Source organism: Thunnus thynnus, chromosome 2 (genome assembly GCF_963924715.1).
Source record: "Thunnus thynnus chromosome 2, fThuThy2.1, whole genome shotgun sequence".
Classification (NCBI taxonomy): Eukaryota; Metazoa; Chordata; class Actinopteri; order Scombriformes; family Scombridae; genus Thunnus; species Thunnus thynnus.
Window position 1 is genome coordinate 3,998,866 of NC_089518.1, and position 19,624 is coordinate 4,018,489.

Consider the following 19,624-nt stretch of genomic DNA (forward strand, 5'->3'; position numbering starts at 1 on the left):
GTCACCAGAGGGAATATGACAAACTGTTGGGTAAATATTGGATGAAGGGGTGTGTGAGGGGAGTGTGCAAGATAATGTTGAAGTTAAGAGCCCCATGATGAGGTTTACACACATATTTTTTATTCACATTCTTATTTAGATTTACACAATACATCCTTCAATAAGCATTAAATGTAATATTTATTATTTTCCATCCACAGGAAACAGTAAAAAAAGGATCTCAGTTAAAGACTGAGCAATCTGGCTTAATGAACCCTGCCTTTCTCTACAGCTGCTCAGCAAAACAAAAATACTTTAAGTAGGAAAAACAAATGCTGACCGTACATTTAAAACAATATTTCAACTGGCAGAACTGAATTGTGAGGGTCACTTTGGGAAATTATTACAATTAATCCCCATTTTTCACAGGACAAGTTCACATTCTTTCAGTCTGCCTTAAAACTATAATCACACACCCATAAGTAAGTTTAAAGAGTTGTTGGTGACTGTAAATGTTTCTCCTGTCTGTACTGGCCCTCAACAGATCCAATCCTAATACAATTTCAATGGAAGTGTTGGAGGACAAAATCCACAGAGTATAAGAATAATATGATATGATACAAGGCTTCAGCAGTTTGAATTAGTCAAATCAAGAGGATGTCTTCCAAAGTTACAGTCCTCTTAGTATAAAAGTCCCTCTTTTTGTTACTATTATTACACTCAGCAAGGACACACTGTGGAAACACAAAGAGGGATTTCATACTAAAAAAATAATTTTGGAAGACACCTACATGATTGGTCCAACTCAGACTGAAGTCTCATACCAGCTTCAGCTGAACTGTAGAATGTATTTTGTCCCTCATCATTTAAATTGGAATCATATTAGGAGGGGGCCTCTTCACAACCAATATGGACAGGGGGAATGATTACAGTGACCAAAAACTCAACAAAAAGATGAGTATTGTTTTAAGATAGACTTGAGGAACTGTAAACCTATCCTTTAATAGTATTATGATCCTGTGTAAACCTACACAGGCTACAGAGACACATTCAATTCAGTTTCAACAAGAAAACAAGTTTGTTTGAAAAATGATCATATCCTGTGCAGATGTCACCTCAATGAGGCAACAATACTGGGGACATCAGAGCTTCAGTCATCATTACACTACAGAGGATCAGGGCCATGTGGAAACATTATTTGCATTCTAAGATCAATCTTACAATTAAGAAAAAGTCAAAAGACTTCAAGATTAAAGAGAGAAAAGTGACAGTGAACCAAGTTTAGTCTCAAAATTGTGTTATTAATCTCAGAACTCATAACAGACTTGTTTTTCCTCAGATTGCTAAAATCAATCTCAGATCTGAATGCATTAGTTAACCCCAGTCCTCCTCCATACAGGCCCATCACTCAATAAAAAAAAATCAAGACAACAAAACTTGACAATGAAAAGGTGAAACAGTCTCACAGTATGACAGTGTGGATGTAAGTCATGACTGTGTGTGTTAGTCACTGTTGTATTCCACTATCATCAGGTCCTCCTCCTCCAGAAGGATTTGGCTTGTAGTGGGTTGGGGCTGACTGGCTGGCAGACCCTTCTCACCTCCTCCCTGACCCTCCTCTTTCTCATCCTCCTCCATGCTGTCTAACTCGAGCTGGCCGTGCTCTTTGTCTGTCAGAGCCTCCAGTTTTAACCTGCACACACACACATCAAGACAAAGAGAGATTGGCTGGCAGATATACTGTAAATTATCAGGACACCTAATACGTAATTCTAGACCACATCATACTAAGTACTTAAGGGATAAAGCTGGTGTTTTTCTAGATTTTTTTTTTCATTGTCAACAAATCTTATAAAAAGAGCAAAACCAACAATGTGTTAAGTCTGTCTTGCAATACTTTCTAACTTCTCTATCCTCTTAAATCTTAAAAAGAAACAACTCACAAATGTGTAGTTTCATTCTCAAAAAAATCTCCTACTTGATAAGAAGCTGTGCTGACATAAATATGAAATTGGTTAAGATTAACATTTGTTTCTTGCAGTGTACTTTTCTTTCATTTATTTATTTTATTTTTATTGGGTGAGTCCTCTATGTGGATGTACGGGATGCAATGATTTATAATTTTTATGTATGTTTGCCGAACTGTGAATAGTTCCCTTTTTTTAAAAAAGGAAAAAAAAAAGTTTTGTGTATTTCTTTTCAGTTTTGGTTTTAATTCTCTGATAAGGCTGAGCTATGTAAATGTACAGAATTATAAATTATAAATAAACTCTTTGTTAAAAAAAAAAAAAAAAACCCTCCTAAAACAGCAAGTCAAACATCACTCAATCAGGAGGAAAGAGTGCATTTGTTAAGGACTATTTTCAGCAGCAGAATAATCCACATTTGGTGTTCTAGTGAGTATTTTTGGTAGCAGGGCAGTGTGTGTGGGATTGAGTCAAAATAAACTACAATGTGTGTGTTCATGGTAATGAAGGTACATGTCACCCAGTACAACAGTGTGTCTCACTGACGTGTTTTAATAGTTTCTTGACAACAATTGAGCTCTATGACACAGAGGAGCACAATATATCAATAACTTGTTAGTAGATCAGTAGCCCACGGCTGGTTTGGGTCTTTTCATAGGATTTGTCAACAAAAAGGAAATACAGAATATCACAAGACTTATACTTAAAGGTAATATATTTCAAACCACAGGTAACCATAGTAACAATACTGATGCTTTACAGCACACCACATAATCAGTTTAGTCACTGGTGAAACAAACCTAACAATGAAAGGCTGGATAAAGGTTTCATAAAGACTATTTCTTCTGTAGAATGTAGTTCTAATGAAAACTGTTGAAATTGAGAGCTGTAGATTATACAATGAGGACACTGATTCAGTAATAATACATACACGTTCAAGTTTTTTTAAGATTAGTTTTCAACATTTTACCCTTTACTGATGTTAGAGACATATAGAAAACATCAGGAGAGAGAGGGGATTGCTGGAACATTGGTATCATGTTATGTGTCCTACCCAATAGGCTACCAGGACATGCTGCAGAATTTTTGGCTCGACTGCAACAGTGGGGCCAGCCCTAGAAACGTGAATATCTGCCTGACTCACTGATTTAGTGATGAAGTTACATCATTGGTCGGCTGAAGGCGGCAAAAGCCAAGTATCCCAGAGTGCATTTCGCATCAACTGGCAGCGATGGTGGAGATTAAGCCGTTGTAATTTTAACTGTAGGACTGTTAATATGTCACTTTATTAAGTTTTAATATTTTCTCAGGCAAGATAGTAACCATTGAGATTTCCAATATGTGGTCAGTTTATCGAAATAACACTTATTTGGAAGTTTGTTTCAATGTTTTCAGAGATGTGAGGAGCTGCTGGCAGGGTGAGACCAGCAGGTCATCTCAGCTGCTAACAGCCCGACTCCTGTATGGCGAGTGGATAGTGCCATAATTACCTACCAAAGGAGACTATTGTGTCACATTTGTGTGAGAAAAGAGAATCTGTGCGCCATTGCCAGTGTTGAGGGCATGTGTCCATATAGCATTTTCTTCGGTCAAAAACCGCTGGCATTAGCTAGGTAACTAAATTAATACCACGTTAAGAGGGTTGACTACAAAGCTAACAAATAGCTTTTAACATGTAGAGTGATAAAAGCCCAACACTCATCTGCCATCTTGCTTGTGTGATGTCATTTGCAACCAGAGTCTGCGCAGTAGAGTAAGGTGGCAGGATGACAACCAGCGAGACACGTCCCCTCAAACTTCTCGCTGCCTGACGGAGGTTTGAGAGCAGCTGTCACAACCCCTTTTTATATTGTCAAATAACTAAATAAAAACAAATCTATCAGAAAAATGAGCACTTGGACAAACATCAGCGTGATAAGAACAACCTAAAATGACAGAAACCAACTTTGGGAAAACTTTATTTGACGTGTTCTTTGAATTTTTACTATGTCCCATCCACTAACATGGAGGGGACCTATGACCTATACTGCAGCCAGCCACCAGGGGGTGATCCAGATGTTTTGGCTTCACTTCAGGGGAACTGTCATGACGTCCATATTTACATACAGTGAATGGGAACAATTGAAAAAACGCTGACGCGCAGAAAAAAAAGCTATATGGACACAAGCCTGACTTACTATCAATTTACGCAAGGCACGTCCATTTCATGGTAAATAAAATAAAAGCAATATAACAAATACATTTATGAATGAAAACTTTACACACATAAAACACACTGTGTTGGGGTCATTTACACTTAGCGTTAATGATTAAATTGATGGTAACTGTATTAAAACTATTCTAGAGTTGTGGTGGGTAAGCGAAATAATATATAAAACATATTAAAAAAGCCTAAATCTTAACACACCGCTTCTTACAACAACAGCACCATATAGTCTACACCCAAAATCTAGAACACCTTACCAGCAGAAATTAAAAAGGTGACCACAGTGAGCACTTTTAAAAGCCAAGTAAAAACTTTCCTATACAGACTGGCTTTAAATTAACTTTCTCCCCAACATCTCTCCATGTATGTTCATTGCACTTTTATTATTATTATTTGGGCCCAAGCATGGAAGCGCCACAGCCAAATGGTCCCTGGCACTGAAAATGGGAGGAACCTATTGTTTTTTTTAAAGATTATCATTATTATTATTATTATTATTATCATTATTATTGTGAGGGCCTGAGCACGAAAGTGCCAGGGGCCCAACGGTCCCTAGAACTGAGAGTGCGAGGAACTTATTGTTTTTTAAGGGATTATTAGGACCCGAGTAGCTAGCAGTGCAAAGGCCCTCTTGAAACTGAAGGAATTATTGGGTCCCAAGCCCCTAGAGGTGTGAAGGCCCTATTGTATCTGACGGAATTATTATTAGGGCCCGAGCACCGAATGGTGTGAAGGTCCTATTGGCCTTTGGTGATTATTATTATTTTTATTATTATTACTATAGTATGCCATTGCATTTTTGAGGGGCTTACAATGCTTGAAAACTCACCGAAATTGGCAAACGCATCAGAACTGGTGAAAATTGCAGTTCTGTAGTGAGTAGGCTTAGGCGTGGCCAGCAGGCTCCAAAGCGCCCCCAAACGCAAGGCCATTTTGGAAGTTTCTTTGATGTGCATGAAGGAAGTCAGCCATTTTGGATTTCGTGTGTCAATTTTCATTTTTGGAACACATTTGAGGCCTTTAGGATGCATGAAAACTAACAAAACTTTGCATATATGTTCTAAGTAATATATGCTTCAGTTGGTATCAAAATTTGGCTTGGGCATAGTATTTCGGCTCTTGCCCCCTAATTTCTTTTAACATTTTTGAGGTGCTAGGGCTGCTCAAAAACTCACAAAACTTGCACATGCATCAGGAGTGGCATAACATGATATCGGATATGGGTCTTGGGCATGGGAGTGGCAAAACAGGTAAAGGACGCCCCCTAAACGTCAAAGTCAAAGCCCATACCTTTAAATTTGACGTGTATGTATGTACGTCTTTGATTTACGTATATATGGGGCTTTGATGTGCATGAAATTCAGTGGGTTCATTGCTCTCATCATTATCGACATAATACATCCATTTTGGATTTCGTGTGTCAATTATCATTTTACGAACTCACGTTTGAGGCCTTGAGGATGTGCAAAAACTCATGAAACTTACGTACTCATGTACCTATGTTTGAATTAGTAAGGATTGCGATTAGTATAACAGTTGGGCTTAGGTGTGGGACATTGGCTCTATAGCGCCCCCTAATTACTTTTAGCATTTTTAAGGTGCTAAGGGTGCTTGAAAACTCACAAAATTTTGCACATGGAAAAAAAATGTGGTGTAACATGATATCTGATATGGGTCTTGGGCAAAATGGCTTAAGGGCGCCCCCTAGAAAATTTCAAAGTCAAAGCCCCCACCTTTAAATTTGACTTTGGTAGGCAGATGTACCTTCTCCAGACTAAAAAAAGCCTCTTAGAGCCATGCCCTAAATCCAAAAAGAGGTCAGCCATTTTGAATCTAATATGCATTACTTCAGCAAAGTGAAGCCATTGACAGGCATTGTACTTTCACGAACTCCTCCCAGAAATTTGACCCAAATGACTTCAAATTTGGTAGGTGACATCTAAATACCTTCATGATGTTAAATTGCAAGGCTTTTTAGTTTTCATGGAGTGTACCTGGCATGGTGTGCCGGTGAATTTTGCCCAAAACATGTTTGGGGCATTAAACTGACGTGCTACGGTAAGCGTATTGTGTCATTTCCGGTTGCCGACTGTGTCTACTGATAGCGTTGTTGCTGCTCTCAACTCAGTTGATTTTGCTCTATATCACATTACTGTGGATTAATACCTGCTGTATATTTAAACTTTCACTAGTTCTACACAAGCACTCTCAGCTCTTAGCGACTTTTCTCGCCAATCGCACAGTTGTTAGTTATTTTAGCTCTGCAGCTAGCATTAGCATCTAACTTAAACTAAGCAGTTAGCGATGGCCTCTCTCTCTCCCTCTCATTCTCCTGCTCTCTCTTGCTCAGTGTGTCAAATGTTTAGTTATTCCTCTGCCTCCTTTAGTGATAGTGGTACGTGTAATAAGTGTAGTTTATTTGCAGTGCTGGAGGCGAGGCTCAGTGAATTGGAAGCGTGGCTCCGCACCATGGAAAAACAATCAGTAACTAATGTAGTAAGCCAGCCCCCAGTAGCTGGTGCGGGCTGAGCTAGCGTAGCTCCCACTCCCCCAGTAGTTCCCGAGCAGCTGGGAAGCCAGGGTTGCTGGGTGACTGTCCGAAGGAAGCATAGCCCTAAGCAGAAGCCCACGGTTCACCACCAACCAGTTCGCATTTCAAACAGGTTCTCCCCCCTCAGTAACACACCTGCTAAGAAACCAACTCTGATTATTGGCAGCTCCATAGTCAGAAACATGAAGTTAGCGACACTAGCAGCCATAGTTAAATGTATTCCTGGGGCCAGAGCGGGCGACACTGAGTCAAATTTAAATTGTCATCCATGTCGGTGGCAACGACTCCTGATTTGGAGTTGGTGTGTACATTTGCAAAAACAATGTTGGACTCCATAATTTTCTCTGTACCGCTGCCTAATATGACCAGTGATGACATGTATAGCCGCATGTCACAATTCAACCGCTGGCTGTTGAGGTGGTGTCTAGCAAACGATGTGGGCTTCATAGATAATTGGCAGACTTTCTGGGGAAGACCATGTCTGATTAGGAGAGACGGCATACATCCCACTTTGGATGGAGCTGCTCTCATATCTAGAATTATGGCTGAGTTTATTAGTAGACCAAAACCATGACAACCCAGAGTTGAGACCAGGGAGCAGAGCTGCAGTCCTACATACTTCTCTGTGCTTCCATTAGAGCAGTTACCCACCCAAAACCACATAGAGACTGTGTCTGTCCCCCGACCACATAGATCTATATCTAACCTTCCATTTCTCTCTAAGATCCCTGAGAAAGAAGTCTCTAATCAGTTATGTGACTTTCTACATAACAATAGTTTATTTGAGGATTTTCAGTCAGGATTTAGAGCGCATCATAGCACAGAGACAGCACTGGTGAAAGTCACAAATGACCTCCTAACTGCATTGGACAAAGGATTTGTCTCTATACTTGTCCTGTTAGATCTTAGTGCTGCATTCAACACAATTGACCATCAAATCCTTTTGCAGAGACTGGAACATTTAATTGGCATTAAAGGAACTGCATTAAGCTGGTTTAAGTCCTATTTATCAGATCAATTTCAGTTTGTACATGTTAATGATGAATCCTCCGTGAAGGCAAAAGTTAGACACGGAGTTCCACAAGGTTCTGTACTTGGACCAATACTATTCACCTTGTATATGCTTCCTTTAGGTAATATTTTTAGGAAACACTCCATAAATTTTCATTGTTATGCAGATAATACCCAATTATATTTATCAATGAAGCCTGATGAAACCAATCAGTTAAACTAACTCCAAGCATGCCTTAACGACATAAAGACGTGGATGATCTGCAATTTGCTACTACTAAACTCAGATAAAACTGAAGTTATTGTACTTGGCCCTAAACACCTTAGAAACACATTATCTAATGATATAGCTACTCTGGAAGGCATTACCCTGGCCTCCAGCACCACCGTAAGGAATCTGGGAGTTATCTTTGATCAAGATATGTCCTTTAACTCCCACATAAATCAAATCTCAAGGACTGCTTTTTTTCACTTACGTAATATCGCAAAAATCAGGCACATCCTGTCCCAAAAAGATGCAGAAAAACTAGTCCACGCATTTGTTACTTCAAGGCTGGATTATTGTAATTCCTTAGTATCAGGCTGCTCTAACAAGTCTCTAAGGACTCTTCAGCTGGTCCAGAATGCAGCTGCACGTGTATTGACTAAAACTAGAAAAAGAGATCACATTTCTCCCATTTTAGCTTCGCTACATTGGCTTCCTGTAAAATCTAGAATAGAATTTAAAAACCCTCTCCTAACTTACAAAGCCCTTAATGGTCAGGTACCATCATATCTTGAAGAGCTCATAGTACCGTATTACCCCACTAGAACACTGCACTCCCAGAATGCAGGCTTACAGGTGGTTCCTACAGTCTTTAAAAGTAGAATGGGAGGCAGAGCCTTCAGCTATCAGGCTCCTCTCCTGTGGAACCATCTTCCAGATTCAGTCCAGGGTGCAGACACCTTCTCTATGTTTAAGAGTAGGCTTAAAACTTTCTTTTTTGATAAAGCTTGTAGTTAGGGCCGACCAGGCTCACTTTGGATCAGCCCTTAGTTATGCTGCTATAGGCCTAGACTGCTGGGGGACTTCCCATGATGCACTGAGCTCCTCTCTCCTCCTCCTCCTCTCCATCTGTATGCATTCATGTAACATCAATGCATGTCATTAACTTTGCTTCTTCCCCGGAGTTTTTTTTGTGCTTTCTCATCTCGCAGGAAACCCTGGGTTCTGGGCCGAGCCTTCGTGGTCTTTCACAGTCCTGTTGGCATCCTTCCCTAGCTGTTGCTGTTGCTGTTGTTATGATTGTTGTTATTCTGTCCCCTCCCCCCTTTCCCTCTTTCTTTCTCTCTCTCAACCCAACTGGTCAAAGCAGATGGCCGCCCACCAAGAGCCGGGCTCTGCTTGAGGTTTCTACCTGTTAAAGGGGAGATTTCCCTTACCGCTGTCGCCAAGTGCCTGCTCATGGGGGAATTGTTGGGTCTCTGTAAATTAAAGAGTACAGTCTTGACCTGCTCTATGTGAAAAGTGCCCTGAGATGACTTTTGTCGTGATTTGGCGCTATATAAATAAAAATTGATTGATTGATTGATTGATTAAACAGGAAGTTGTTGTAAATCCACTTTACACTGTCCAATCTGCCCCAAATGTCTCATATTTGATGAGTCCAGGCCTGAACACATCTACATGTCAATATGTAATCATAGTCATAGCGCCACCTACTGACAACAGGAAATCAGCCTCATTTGACAAACATCATCCGATTTACATGAAATTTACATGATGTGGTCGTGTAACGAGGGCCCAATCATTGCTGCTTACAGCTTTATTTAATATTAGATCCTGACCAGTCCTCTCGGCATGTCTGGAGATAATCAATGAAGTTATGCTGCTTCCCTCTTGTTTCCCTGTACAGTGTTCCCTGTTGAGCTGCAGTGGAAGGATCACCCCCATTAAGAGAGACGCTGTGCGCATTTATGCACGAGGCCCAGCAGCGTAACTTCATTAATTTAATCTCCAGACACACCGTTTCTGCTGCTGTGGGATCGCTGCAGGTATTTAATAAAATCAAAAACATTTTTTTTTTGGGGGGGGGGGGGGGAGGGGGTTTTCTGGTTTTGGTTTGCTGATTTGAAGATGAAACAGGAAAAGCACGTAGATTTTTTAAATTCACCCAAAAAACAGAAAAACAAAATATAGTGGAAACTGCTTACAGTGATCACATCCGTCTGGATCGAATTGATCAGTATAAGCAGATAATTATTATAAGTGATTTTTTGTCTTTTTCTTAATTTCTCATACAGATTACCATCAAATTGACATCTGTATATTTATTACATGAATATAAAGTAATGAAACAGACAGCTTCACTATTTACTGAATTTTATTGACTGTTTCAAAATACAATACAGCTGTTTCAAACACTTGTTTTGCTGCTCCATATTATTAATTCATTTTTGGCAGTTTGTCATAAGCTTCAAGGAGACTATGTTTTTCATTGATAGAAAATGACTTTTTCCTTTTCTTTTTCCTGTCATGATTTCAATGTGCACACAGCACCAGCCTCCCTGCCCGAAGCAGATGGGTTGTGCATTAGGCTGTGGGGGCAGGGGCTACAGAGGTGCTGCAGCGAGAAAGTTGAACCAGAATCAACTTTGGGAGAAACGCAATCTATAACACAGTACAACCATGCCATGATGGAAGACAAAAACATTACTAGGAAGAGGGGAGGACATTTCTCTTCCTTTGATGATGTTAAAAGTAAAGTTTTTTTTAAAGAGAGAGAGAGAGAGAAGCAGTGGTCGAGTGAGCTAGAGAGTGGATTAGGAGAATGAGCAGTGGTAGCTATAAAGCCAGTAAATGAGAGGAATAAAATATTATTTTCTGATTGTTTCATGGTGGTTACAAATAATCACACCCCCATCCTGAACCTCCACACAAACCTGCGGAGGTGCACTGCAACGCCTGATAATGGTGCTGCAGCCGCTAAATACACATCATACGTGTACTATGGGAATAGAATTACTGTTGTTTAAATTTTTTTTCCCATATGTTTTCATGAATGAAAAGACCCAAAATTAACACTGTAAGTAGATTACTTGATTACTATAAGCAAATTATTTAAACAGCATTTGTATAAAAATGATTCTGTCCTGAGCTTTTTACTCAATATAAGTGGTTGATCACTGTAACCGTCATCACTATAAGTGGATTCCACTGTAATGCATTGTATATTTGTTCATTCTGTTATCAAATAAGTTAAACAAATCTTTGGACAGAGGGTACACTGACCCACAGCCTGTATCAACCGTAACAACTTCAAAGCAAAATCAAGTCAACAATTCAAGATATTGTGGTGGTTCTTAAGCTATTATATGCATAGGCTAATAACAGATTATAATGGGCATATTAACCATAACACAGAAGTCTGTCTTTCAATAAAAAGGGACACAGTTAAAAGACAAGTTTTTAAAAAAAAAGTTCAATAAATGCACAATGTTTCCAAAGTCAATGAGTAATCATGTTAAATAAAATATAAAAAATAAATGTGATCTCAATATTGACCAAAATAATTGTGATTATGATTTTTGCCATAATCGAGCAGCCCTTATAGGATGTAGTTTTCAACCGCAACCCCTATGTCAAATTGCCTTCAGTGAAGGCCCAGGGCACTTCCTGGGGGCTTGGTCACCACATGTCACCACTTCCTGGATCCATCGTTTCAAATTATACGTCCTCTATCGTTTCATACATGGTCCAGCAATATATTAGGTTTTGACCTAGTCGTGTTAAAATGGATTTTTTTTCTTTTTCTAAATGTTGTGTGCTCCACTAAACTACTCCGTTCACCTCAATTGTGTTGGGTTTGAGAAATAAATCTCTAGAGACAGATCTCTCAAAACCTAGACAAAAACCCCCCAAACAAACAGATCTGCAGTGCTAGATACCATATGGATGGAAGAGACAAAATACTGTATGCTTTTATGTAAACTGGGTAAACTGACCCTTTATCTCATATTTATTAATCATATGATACAACTTAATTGTCAGCTTACACCGATCATGTTTTATTGACATTTATGCAAACTATGCTATACAAATAAACTTTCAGCCTGGAATTTAAACAATTAAGCATTAAGATAAGGCACAACTTGAAATGGGATGATGTTCCTTGATATTATTTGTGATTCTTAGTAAATTAAAATTGTGTTTCCCTGTTGAGCTGTGGTGGAATGATGGTAACAAACAGAGGGACTTAAGCACTAAAAAGATAAGCTTCATATTAGCTTCAGATACACTGTTAAATACATTTTTACACATCCACATCCACACTGTGGATTTTGTCCATCACTTACATTGTCAGTGCATTATGAAGGGATCTTTTAATGGTCGGTATGAACAGGAGGAGTGATTACAGCAAGAAAAAATCATTTCAGTGTTCATGTGGGCACCTAACTATTATTTTAAGCCAGACTTGAAAAATTGTGAATCTGTCCTTTTAGCTTTGGATTTGTTGGTGCTATACACATGGAAAAGTAAAATCTGCCCAGAGCAGACTTTTACCACCAGGTGGAGCCATTTCTTTAATTTCTTTTCAGAATGAAAGCACAAGCTCTACTCATTTTTAAAAGTCTTTAAGTCACTAAAAACTATATGACAACCTGTTTATTTGATGTATGGCAAAATTGTGAAATAAATATACTGCATCCTGGTTATTTTAAAACAGCTATTTACAATCATTCTGTCAGTAGGTTTTGAAAGTAAATTGAAAGTGATGTAGGTGTATGAATCATTCCCTAAATAGAGACTGGGGTTACCAACTTTGCCATCGGCTGCTCAGGAGGTAGAGCGGGTTGTCCATTAATTGGAAGATCGGCCGTTTGATCCCCGGCTCCTCCAGTCTGCAGGTCAAAGTGTCCTTGGGCAAGATACTGAAACTAAAAATTGCTCTTGTTGGCTGTGCCATCGATGTGTGAATGATAAGACTCCTGATGAGGAGGTTGGTACTCTGCTGTGAGAATGGGTAAAGGTGGCATGCAGTGTAAAAGTGTTTTGAGTGGCCAGAAGACACGTGCTATACGTGTTATATAAATGCAGCCCATTTACCATATGACCACCTGTCTGTCAGTCTGGGGTTATGGTGACACATACACACCTGAATCTAACTGCTTTATGGAAAGATTAAACGTGTGCCGTACCTGCCAGGGAACCTCCTCAGCGACATGTTACCCACGTCCTGGATAAAAGCTATCTGAGCTGAAAGGTACAGTGTAGCACAGAACAGTTCTATTAACGAAACATCAGATAGAAACACTGAGTGCTTTCCATTCAGCTTCCTCCCATCCTTGCTCCTCCATCCTCCAGCTTATGACTTGGAAATGATCAAATCTGCCATCATCGAGGATGCCTTAAATGCATCTCAGAGAAGAGGCAGTAGTCTGTATAATCAGCATAGGTGTCTTTTTCACTGGAGTGATTAAGAATGTCCTCAGGAAGAGATGTAATTGAGGAAAGCAAGGAGCCGAATGGAGAGCACCTTTTATTGACAAACACACTTATTATATACAAGTTTATGAAGTTCGGTTGATTATGGTGAGATGCCTTGACGCTCTCACAGCTAATATAATTTGGTTTCTAAAAAAGGGAATTATTCAACCTCGTGCAGAGTCAAAATATGACATTCATCAGCAACAAATCATGTTTGAGCAGTGTTGCAGTGAGCAGTTTACAGTATTGTCAGTGATTGAGTGGGCAATACAGTATATGCTATGATATATTGCTTAGATCTCCAGGCATGGTGTGATCAGCTGGCATCTCAGCAACATTCACAAACCACGTTCTCATAAAAATCAAAGTCAGATGGTTAAAGACCAGGTTTGCAATTTTTCAAGTCTGTCTTAAGACAACAGTCAGGTGACCAAATGAACGCTGAAAGAGGTTCCCCTCACTGTAACTGACCATTAGAACATTCTCTCCAAATGTGCTTTCAATATAAGTGATAGGAGCCAAAATCAACACTGTGTCCCCGCAGTCAATTTGCGCAAAAATGTAGCTATTTCAAAGTTGACCTGAAGCTTATAGAAGGCTTCAGCAGTCTGAGTTAGTCAAATGAAGTGGATGTCACCCACAGTTAGTCTTTTTAGTAAATTACGTCTCTGTGTTTCCTCATAGTGTTTCCCTGTTGAGCTGTGGTGGAAATATTGTAACAAAAATAGGCAATGTGGCACTAAAAGGACTGTATCTTTGAAAGATGTTGAATTGATTTGACTCATTTGGACAGCGAAGCTTTATATCAGAAAAAAACTTTTAAATACATCTTGTACAAAAGGAGGACTGTGGATCTTGTCCCCCATCACTTACACTGCAAGTGCATTGTGAAGGGATCTTCTAGTGGTCAGTTTGAATAGGAGGAATGACTATGACAAGAAAAATCTGTTTTAGTGTTCATATAGGGTTCTCACTATTGGTTTAGGACAGACTTGAAAAAATTGTGAACCTATCCTTTAATAAAACATGAAAAACACAATATCAAACCTTCTCAGCAGCACTTGATCACATTAGTTCCTACAACTATTCTTAACTGTCACACAACACGACCGAACTGATAAAAAGTAAGATGAGAAACTCTTGACCCAACTATGACAGTCACAAACTGTTTTGTGAATGTGTGTGCATGTGTTACCTTGGTTCCTCATGGGGTTGGTGAGTTTGGCAAGGTATGGCAGTAGTTCAGTCTGGAGGCTGACTTGTGTCAAACAGAAGCTCCTGAACAGGCACTGAGCAGTCAGGCAGTTCTCCCGGTACTGACAGGAACAACATCAGTCTCATTACAAAATCTCGCTTAGTGTCTGCTACATTTCAGGTCTAGTTCTACAAGCTACACACATTAGAAGAACAGAACTGACCAATTGTTTTTGGTGATCCATTTATTATTAATCTTTTGTTCTACATATTTAAGGACGCTGTTGGTGAGGGTGATTATATCAATACTGTGTTTGTTTTCAGATCTCATCAACTTCACTCTATGACTAATGACTCTTGTTTTTACTTGATCCACCTGCATCCTCCATGATACTAACATTGTTGTCAATGTCATGGTAATTTGAGTGCTACCTTTGCTCACTTATTTGGTCAGCACCAAGACACACAGTATAGTGTGAGTGGAACTGCCACCACCACTACAATTAAGTGGAGAGCAGCTGAACTGTCACACCAGGGTCCAGTGTTAAGAGTTCAGGATTTTTTCATTTGATGAGATATTTATTTTCTATGGTAAAATGATGACACATAAATTAGTACATTCACTTTTCCCAACAAAACAGAAAATCAATTAAAGCTGCTAGCAGTGATGAATTGGCCCTCGCACCTCGTGTGCGTCGGAGGGAGTGACAGCTGTGGTATCACTAATGGAAGTCTGTTCACATGGCTCTGAATTTTCAGGATTATTGGACACTGTGTGAATGGGTAAAATATTATTTCCTGTGTGCAGTACGTGGCACTGAAGATGACATATTGGAAATTGTGTATACATTTGATGAGCTATGTGTCATTTAGGCTTCACTTCCTGTTGCCCATAGAAAATGCTACATAAGTGAAATTTTAATGCAGCAATACATGTACCACATGGCAAATGATATACACTTTCATGAATATTGGACATTACATGTAGGAAATAACTATCACTTCATGTGTCCACTATGTGGTGCTAGAGAACACCCAGTAATTATATGTCATGTTGCTGTATATCATGTGTTGACCACACCATGTAAAATTCATGTAAATCAGATGATGTTTGTCACATAAGACTGATTTCCTGTTGTCAGTAGGTGGCGCTATGACAATGACTCAATATTGACATATTCTAGATATGTTCAGGTCTGCACACTTTTCAAACATGAGAAATTTGGGGCAGATTGGATAATGCAAAGTGGAGTTACATCAACTTCCTGTTTAATTGCCCAAACATATTTTGGGCAAAACTGACTGGCATACCACACCAAGAGTGTTCCATGAAAATTAAAAGCTTTGCAATTTAGCATCGCAAAGATCTTTAGATGTCACCTACCAAACTGAAGTATCTGGGAGGAGTTCGTTAAAGTACAATGCCTGTAAATGGCTTCACTTTGCAAAAAAATGCAAATTAGATTCGAAATGGCTGACTTCCGGTTGGACTTAGGGTATGGCTCCGAAAGGCTCTTTTCTTAAAGTCTGGAGATGTTATATTTGCCATCCAAACTTCGTACATACACGTCAAATTTAAAGGTGGGGGCTTTGACTTGAAATTTTCTAGAGGGGGCCCTTGAGCCATTTTGCCATGCCCAAATCCAAGACCCATATGAGATATCAAGTTTCACCACTTCTGATGCATATGCAAAGTTTTATTAGTTTTAGAGCAACTGTAGCACCTCAAAAATAATAAAAGTAATTTGGGGGCACTATAAAGCCAAAATGTCATGCCCAAGCCCAATTGTGACACTAATCGAAATAGGTACTAGTTCGAAGATAGGTGCAAAGTTTCATGATTTTTAGTGCATCTTAAAGGCCTCAAATGTGTTCATAAAACAAAAATTGATCCACAAATTCCAAATTGGCTGACATACTGTTGGGTGAAAAAAATTTGTATTATGTCATTTATGATGAGAGCAATGAACCCACCAAATTTCATGAACATGCAACTTTGTTCCAAAATGGCCCTGTGTTTGCGGGTGTTATGGAGTCCACTGACCATGCCTGAGCCCAATAACTACAGAACTCTGCAATTTTCACCAGTTGTGACATATGTGCCAATTTTTGTGGGTTTTCGAGCATTCCAAGCCCCTAACAAATGCAATGGCGTACTAGAATTATAATAATCTCTACAAAAACAATGGGCCCAAACAGGCACTTCCAGTGCCAGGGACCACTGGGCCCCTGGTACTTTTGTGCTAGGGCCCCAACTATTTGCAACTTTCATATATTGCTTTTACTTCACTGTGGTCTAAAGACATTAACTATTGTAGTTAATGTGTTTTTTGAGTGATGGAGCAAAACTGTTACATTAACATGGCCAATATTCCTGGTTGATTTTATCTTATCACAGATATATTGGTATCAACATATATATCATCAATATAAACTTAGCACAAAAAGAAACGAAATTTGTGTTTGGTAGATTATTTCTTTGTTGTAACAATGCTTCTTGGCAATAAATCTTATACCATTGGAAATCCTATTTATTTCCCTTTTAAACGGTGCCACATTTGTAAGGAACATGCATTTGTGGGATGAGCAGCAGAGCTGAGTATGTGGGTTGTGCCCATGAAAAATATGCCAAATCTGCTCTGCCAATGCCAAACAGCTTATTCTGCCGTGTTTGGTGGATTGGATGATTGAAGTTTGAAGAAACAAGACATATTAGCAATTTAACAATTTATTCATCTAGCAAACAGGAGCCTCAGTAGCATGTGGAAGAACCATACACAGACACAGCCTGGCACCTCTTCCTCATGCTGGTCACCAGCCTGGTCACACACTGCTGTGGGATGGCATCCCATTCTTCAACCAGCATTTGTCGCAAGTCAGCCAACGTGGTTGTGTTGGTCAACCAATGGGGTTGAGGTCAGGACTGCTGGCAGGCCATTCCAGCCTCTCCACTCCCAAATTCTGGAGGTAGTCTCTGATAAACCCCACAAACCGACAAATGCTGGTCGAAGAATGGGATGCCATCCCGCAGCAGCGTGTGACCAGGCTGGACCCTGAGGTGGTGAGTTATTTGGAGTTATTCACGATCAAAATGTCGTAATAATAATAATAATAATAATAATAACAATAATAATAATTCCTTTGGATACAAGAGGGCTTCACGCTGGTCAGCGCTCAGGCCCTAATAATAATAATAATAATAATTCCTTTGGATACAAGAGGGCTTCGCACTGGTCAGCGCTTGGGCCCTAATAATAATAATAATAATAATGATAATAATAATAATAATAATGATGATAATAATAATAATAATAATTCCTTTGGATACAAGAGGGCTTCGCGCTGGTCAGCGCTCGGGCCCTAATAATATTATAATAATAATGATAATTCCTTTGGATACAAGAGGGCTTCGCGCTGGTCAGCACTCGGGCCCTAATTACCTCCTTTCTCATAATGTCAACAAAAACTTGAAATGTATAAGCTTAATAAGTGGAGATTTTAGGGCAGAGCTGTTGTATTGGATTGCATTGGATTGCATTAGATTGCACAGATCCACTTTGTCGTGCCAAAATACTCATGCCGAAAAAACAAAAACAAAAAAAAAAAGACACTGCTACTGTGAACAGAGTATTCATTTCACAAAAGGTTTTATTTTATTATTTGTGTTTTAGTTGATTTTTGGAAACCTTTGAGTGACATACCCCTCCATGTTCTGCGTCTTTTTCTGATTATTGTCAATTTCCTTTGATAATTGTAAGTGCTAACCATTTGTGACAGTTCTTTGCAATAAGATGTATATGTCATGCAGCTATTAAAGCCATGAGATGATTATTCTGACTTTCAGTTAGTATTTTCATTTAGTTTTGTCCTATCTTGTTCCATCCTGATAAGAACACCTTCCAGTACAAAGTAAAACAAGACCACAGCACCCAGTCACGGTTTAATTTGTTTGTGTGCCACAGTGGATATGATCCTAACCACCATGTTCTGTCTTACCTTCTTGTTGACCAGCAGCCAGTTAGGTTTGTGCAGAGGTCTGAAGCCAACAGCAACTTGTTGAGAGTTGGAGTGAAGGAGCCCCCTGGTGGCCACTGAGGATCCATAATCCCCCATGGTGCTGCGACTCTGAGAAGAGCACAACACAGGACTTTATACAGAAAACACAGATTATTGTTGGCAGTGAATCCACCACAATACATAGGCAATATCAATGCATAGTCTGCTCTTAAATACAGTTGCTGGTCCTATGCAACACCAGATTTGAGAAAGGAGTCATTGCTGGCAACATATCCAAAGCTTTACCTGTGACTTGGAAATCTAGGGCAGGATTAGCTTTAAACTTTTAGAAATTCCCATTGTATAGTGAAGAACATTCCACAGATCTGAGTGTGTAAATGCTTTTCCAATGCCTTTTACATTAAAGGACCAGTGTGTAAGATTTAGTGGCATCTAGCAGAATGGACTTGGCAGAAATGAAATATAATATTCATAAGTATGTTTTAATTAGTGTATAATCTCATGAAAATAAGAATCATGTTTTCGTTACCTTAGAATGAGCCCTTTATATCTGCATAGGGAGTGGGTCCCCTTCCACAGAAGCCGCAATGTTGCACCACCATGTTTCTAGAGTGGCCCAAAACAGACAAACCAAACACTGGATCTACAGAGAGATTTTTCATGTTTTTGAGGGAGGGGTATTCATTTTGGTTGCAACCTGCAACTTCATTGCTAGATGTCACTAAATCTTACACACTGGTCCTTTAAATGTGAGCTCCAGCACCTCCAAAAAGCCTCTCCGTAGTGAGCAGTGTGAACTGTACCTTAACAATAAAAGTGTCAAGTCTCATGCACCTTATATCAATCATGCCAATGATTAAAATACTTTGGTTCAGATTCTACTAATCAAAGCATTCCTTCAGAATATGTCCAAACTTTGCTGGGTAAATTTGTAAACACATCTTTTTCCTTTCATTTCAGCCCTTCGTCCAGCATTTTTCTCCCCCAAAAACGTTTCCAAAATGGTTTCCAGAGAGTGTAAATCTTAAAATGCCTGCTTGGCATTGCAGTGTGTACATAGTAAATGAAATGAGGCAGCAAAGTCAAGTAGAAAATTTTCTGAAGTCTCTAACTTTCTCTGTGATCACTCATTTTAAAAGTCGAAAAGTCAGCTGTTGACATAATCTGGATATATTTCTATTTCTATCTTTTGTACTCCTTACCAAATGTTGGCTGTGATGTGTAATTTTGTT

General features: G+C 39.3%; 1 protein-coding gene across 9 annotated transcripts in view; it reads right to left on the minus strand.

Annotated features, from left to right (window-relative positions):
* Positions 1–98: 98 nt before the first annotated feature.
* Positions 99–19,624, minus strand: part of rad17 (RAD17 checkpoint clamp loader component) — a 39,067-nt gene continuing 19,541 nt past the window's right edge. For 3 of the 9 annotated variants that reach the window (XM_067600079.1, XM_067600078.1, XM_067600081.1), the window contains exons 14-17: positions 18,372–18,500; positions 14,377–14,497; positions 12,893–12,950; positions 99–1,672 (exon numbers count right to left, since the gene is read on the minus strand). In XM_067600079.1, the coding sequence (XP_067456180.1) occupies positions 1,483–1,672; positions 12,893–12,950; positions 14,377–14,497; positions 18,372–18,500 (498 nt within the window). In that variant the 3' untranslated portion in view covers positions 99–1,482. Of the gene's footprint in view, positions 1,673–2,258; positions 3,754–12,515; positions 12,632–12,892; positions 12,951–14,376; positions 14,498–18,371; positions 18,501–18,921; positions 18,999–19,624 lie in introns of those variants that run through there. The other 6 variants (XM_067600082.1, XM_067600084.1, XM_067600085.1 and 3 more) reach the window with 6 other exon arrangements.